The sequence below is a fragment of the Puntigrus tetrazona genome, chromosome 7 (assembly GCF_018831695.1).
Source record: "Puntigrus tetrazona isolate hp1 chromosome 7, ASM1883169v1, whole genome shotgun sequence".
In the NCBI taxonomy this organism is placed as follows: Eukaryota; Metazoa; Chordata; class Actinopteri; order Cypriniformes; family Cyprinidae; genus Puntigrus; species Puntigrus tetrazona.
In genome coordinates, this window is record NC_056705.1 from 13,830,534 (window position 1) to 13,835,982 (window position 5,449).

The window sequence follows — 5,449 nt, forward strand, 5'->3', positions numbered from 1 at the left end:
TAATGATAAAGGCAATATTGTTGAAATCACTTTCAGAAATATCTTTATAGTTATCGTCCTTGGTGTGAACATGACTTAAGATGGAGACCTTTTTTATAGCGCCGAGTAAACTTTTACCACATCCTCTTAGAAGAAACTACAAATTATACAGATGTAACCACAAGTTTATAGACATGCATTAGCCATAGCATCAAAAAATAAATATTGTTTGTCTCAGACAATGAATACACAAACCTTTAAACCTTTTTAAGCACTTTAATAAACAGTTAAAAAAATAATCAAGTAGTAGTTAAAGCAGGAAAGTTGGTGGTTTGTGGTTTAAACAAATTTATCTGTACCTTACCTTCACATATCCTCAAGAATATCAGAACATAATACTGTTAACGATAAAGCAAAGCCATTTGTACATGATTGTCTGACTGCTTGTTTTGACATTTCATAATGCTTGTGAACTATGATTAATTTCAACTGGCATAATGACCAGACTGTCCACATGCACGCTAACCTCAAAAGGACTAATTCCAGAGCAATTTTTGCCAGATTACTGTCATTAAACACACAATGCTTAGAAAGAATTTTCTTGTTACAAGACTTGTTAGGCACAGTTTGGTTAAAACAACATTAAACACATATGATAGAAAGACTTTTTTCTTGGTCCAGATTAGATAGAATTCACAACAGAACATAAAAATCTTTGCACTGTCAAAATTGACTGAAATTATGGCTTCTTTCAGACCAAGCCTCTTAAGACACGACTCTCTTGAATGATACCTATTTGGGTGGAAAATTCCTTTAAAGTTAAAAATAAATAACTCACATTATTCAACCAAGTATCCTCATCTATTAAGCATACTCTCTTAGTTGCCATGTGATTGTTGAGCAACTGTTTTGCAGACTAAAAGATCAGTGTGAGCAACAGTAGAAGAACTTTTATTGCATCTTGAGGACAGCAGAGAATGAGGCTCAGTGGTTTTAGAGTCATTACTCCTTACCCCCCACCTCCTATTTCTTGCTTAGCAGATAGTCCAGATAAACATCCATAAATAATCATGGATTTAAAAAAATGTCAAAGGGAAAGGATGGGGCGCTACCCTCAATTCATCAAATTCCTTTTGGAACTCTTGCTTCTGTGAAGTTACAAAACAAAGTTTATTTACATATTTCACACTGTCCTGTCACAGTCCTACGTTCTTAAACATGAGATTTAGTTACACTACCAGATATGTCAGCAGCTGCTTTATCACCAGCACCAGCAATCCAATGATAACAATCGCTGGTGTTCTTGTTCTGTGGTTTAACTGTGTAGCGAGTACAATAGATAATGCCCAGGACCACCATCAGCACAATGAAGATGCAAAGTGGCACTAGCAATCCAATTAGCAACCAGCTGGTTCCTTGGCTCTGGTTGCTGCTGTTCTCATTATCAATAATGACGTCCTCTATTACTCGTGACTGAATTGAGAAAAGGGTGGAAGTTTGTTGGACTGGACCAAAGGTGACTGATTTATCATCATACATGTTAGGATTGTCATGGTCTTGTTCAAAGGACCCATGTTCTCCAAAAATGTTGAAAGGGTTTTTTGCAGTTTCCTGTGTCTCAGGCTTTGTTTGGGTTGAGCTGAACCAGAGCCAATTCCAAGCGCCGCCTGAAGCTGTGGGGGAAGGGTGGACTGTGGGAACGGTGGTGCTCTCATCCTCATAATAGTCTGGTGTGGGCGTCAGAATTGCCGGTGGAAAAAAAGCATTATGAACTGGTTGCTCTGGATTAAGGTCAACATCAACATTAATGACCTCAAGGGAGCTTTCAGTCAGTGTAGTGGTTTCGGGTTCCTCTTCAGTTGTCGAAATCAGGTCTGTCGGAACTGTCTCCACATTGGGCAGCTCAGTCTGCCAGTTCCAGTCAGAATCAGGTGGAGGGTGCCATGGGAAGGCAGGATCCTCTGCTTCCCAAATAGGGTTGTGAGTAATCCATGGGTTGGAGAAGGTGGTTGAAGGAGTCTCCATATCCTCCCCAATGGGTCTGCAGGAATACTGGTCAGCTTGAAGAGTATAACCTTCTTCACAGTAGCACTCAAAGCCTCCGTCATAATTGATGCACATACGTTCACACGTTCCTTCGATTTGACATTCGTCAATGTCGTGACATTGACTCTGGTCCTCTTGTAGTGGGGCAAAACCAAGATGGCAGTGGCAAATATGGGAGCCCAGTGTGTTCTCACACTCATGAGCACATGGGTTGTCCAAACACTCATCCACATCTTCACAGACACCCTCTTCATCTTGTCGGTAGCCACCTCGGCAGCGACACTCAAAGGTTCCAGGTGCATTTACACAGATATGCTCACATGGACTCTGTAGGCATTCATCGACATCTACACAGCCCCGTTCATCAGGTGCCAGCATGTAGCCATCAGGACAAGCGCAGCGGTAGCCATCCATCACACGCAAGCACTCAAACTCACATGGAGCCCCATTGCAAGGGTCAGACAGAAAGCAACTTACCCCATCCTCAGCCAGGAGATAGCCATTATTACAATCACAATAGTAGTGCGAGTCATTCTCGACGCAGAAGTGATGGCAACCTCCATTATCTTTATCGCACCAACTTGTCTTAGGAGTATCAGAGCAAAAAGGTGGTTCCCTGTTCCAGCCAACAGTTCCGTCTTCCTTTTGTGTACACAGAACTGACTGGTCATCTTTAGCAGGACAAGGCACAGCTGCTACCGATCCAAACGGGATATGTGTTAAGAGGGTACTCAGCAGGTTAAAAGGGGTACTATACAGTGCATTCCCACCTCCCTCGCTAGCAATAGCTGTACACATGCCTTGGAAGTTATACCTGCACAGGTAGCCATCCACTGAAATCGAACAAGGTCCGTCTTTCCATTTCAGATTATGCCCTTGCTCATGGGCCGCAGTGCTATAAGGCATCACCACACATCGTGGAGATGAGCAACTGGCCGAGTCCTCCTGTAGCCAGTTGGTGTACTGGGTGTCCTGATCTCCAGTGACCCACGAGAAGCCACGCAGGGGACGGTTGGTTGCACATTGTCGGGCTGTCTCTGAAGGCCAATCCAGATATTTGCTTTGCCTCTGTGATGCTGTCTCAGTTCCACATTTGAAAAGAGCTCCTTCACTATTGCTGCTTCCTTTGGGTGCCTGATGGTGGCCAGATTGCCCCCGTGTTCCTTGCAGCTCCGCCAAGCCTCCAGGAAGATCTTGCGCTGAAAATGGAGCACAAAGCACCCATCCTCCCTGCAGAGTGCATCCCGCTCTGTCAAGTCCTGTGTCTGCACCCCATAGAGACACAGCAGTGAGGACACCAGAATAACACGAAAAACTGTACAGCCCATACCTCACACCTACTCTATTTTCTATTGTACTTTCTTTCCCTTTCTTTAGGAGGCTTTCAGGTTACTAAAATAAAGTTTAATACCCTAGTTGCCCATTCTTTTACTACTTGTTTTAAACTTTTCCCTTCTTCTCCTCTCTCTCCCACCCTTCTCTCTGCCCTGTCCAGTGGTGATCTGTGCCTAAGCTGAGTACTTACAATCTCACCCTTGACGTTCCAGCAAAAAGAGAGAGAGAAGGAGAGGGAGGGTTGGAGAGATGGAAGGAGGGTAGGAGTGACTGAAGAAAGGGGAGTCAGAAAAAAGATGTTTTTGGCACAGGCAGACCCAGTGTGTGTGTATTTTGGGGGGACTGGGGGGATGTGCAGCAGTCTCGGTTCCTCTTCACCAGAATGTAACGTATGTTTCTCATAAGCGTGTATGGAAATGGTTTGGGACTCTGCCCCTACCACACGACCCCCCGCAACCCGATTCTCCACCCCCACTAAACTCTGAATGCAGGATAACTTATAATAAACTGTAACGCTTTTTTTTTTTTTTTTTAACCATGCAAAAGCTAGGGAAAATTTAAACAAAGGCTGTGTTTGCTGTATCAGTCTGTCAGCACTTTCTATTCTATTCTATTCTATTTTCACATGCATTCACACGTGTTTCACAATTTCTATGATTATGTAAATACATATACTTTAGTGAACAACCTTGTTGAATCAAACATGTATTGTTCATGCCTGACCACTGCAGCAAAAAAAACCTCACCTGAAGTCTTCCAGCTGTCCGTGAAAACACAGCAACATCAACAATCACTGCGCACCGGAACAATAATAAATCTAGCTATGCTAGAGGTTAAAGTATCCACAGACGTGAGGAACAAAAACAGGTCTAGTTTTGTTAAGAAAACAGAGAGAAGGAAAATCTTATATATGTATATGGTCGTAATGGGGATAACGTTCTGCGGGGGGTTAAACAGGAGCAGCCTGTGGAGGAAATGGCTGGATTTCTCTGAAGGATCATTAAAAAATCACTTGTGAATGAAACACAGGTGAAGCACATGTCTAAAGCAGCTGACAATATTAGACAACTTTATTTATTTATTTTTTTTGAGAGAGAGAGAGAGAGAGAGAGAGAGAGAGAGAGAGAGAGAGAGAGGGAGAGAGAGAGTTTATTTTTTATTTATAGTCTCTTATTTTGGTGAAAGAATCATAAAACTTGACACAACTTGAAACCAAGCAATTTGACTCCTGTTGGGGTGATCATTAAAAGCAGATATCACATCATAATATTTTGGAGTGGTGTCTAAAGGTTAAGTGATCTATAACAAGATTTTTTTTTTCTTCTGTCCTCATGCACATGATATACACAATGCCAGACTCAATGTCAGTAAATGCATACTTCTAACAAACATAAGAGCTTGGGCAAATCTATTCATAAACTGCAGATTTTCTACATCATATCCATCATTTCCATGGAAACACTCAATGTTAAAAATGCAATTCTGGGTCTATATAATAGCCACACTTGTCTGACAATCTTAGCCAAATGAAACATGGATCAAAAGAAACCAATTCTAAGAAGCGTTTATTAGAAGATTTCAAGGATGTACAGGCCTGGAAAGTGCAGATAATAATAAGAAAATTGTGTTTTTTAAAAAAAATGCATGAAACCAACCTGAAGATTTCTAGAAAAAAAGGACACCTTACCTAACTCATGCTCTCTTTTAATCTCACCATCAGCAGTGCTGATGTACCTAACCTTCATCTCACAACTCCATAACCAAGGTACATTGAGGTGAAAAAGAGGTCAAATCTGCAGCACAGCGCAAAAGATCCTCAGGGTTTTTTTTTTTTTTCATTTATCAGCCTTTATTTTTTTCCTGGAATCGTCCACCCACCACCTGTAAATAGCATTTGCTTTTTTTTACTCTCAAGATCCCCCATTCTTAATATTGTCTCATGCTGCTTCCACCGACCCTTCATATCATGCAAAACTGTATCGAGTCACCCACTAGCTTCTCTGTAAATGGTTTTCCTAATTCTTGCATGTGATAATTGCGTGAATTAGTGCTATGATTACGACTGAGAGGAGAATGATGAGATGTTATA

The 5,449-nt window shown here is 41.7% G+C and overlaps 1 protein-coding gene across 1 annotated transcript; it reads right to left on the bottom strand.

Annotated features, from left to right (window-relative positions):
- Positions 1–241: 241 nt before the first annotated feature.
- LOC122349518 (endosialin-like) lies at positions 242–3,490 on the bottom strand. The gene is given in 2 exon segments (XM_043245589.1): positions 242–3,053; positions 3,056–3,490. Coding segments are annotated over 2 exon segments (2,160 nt in total). The 5' UTR covers positions 3,354–3,490; the 3' UTR covers positions 242–1,191.
- Positions 3,491–5,449: the final 1,959 nt, after the last annotated feature.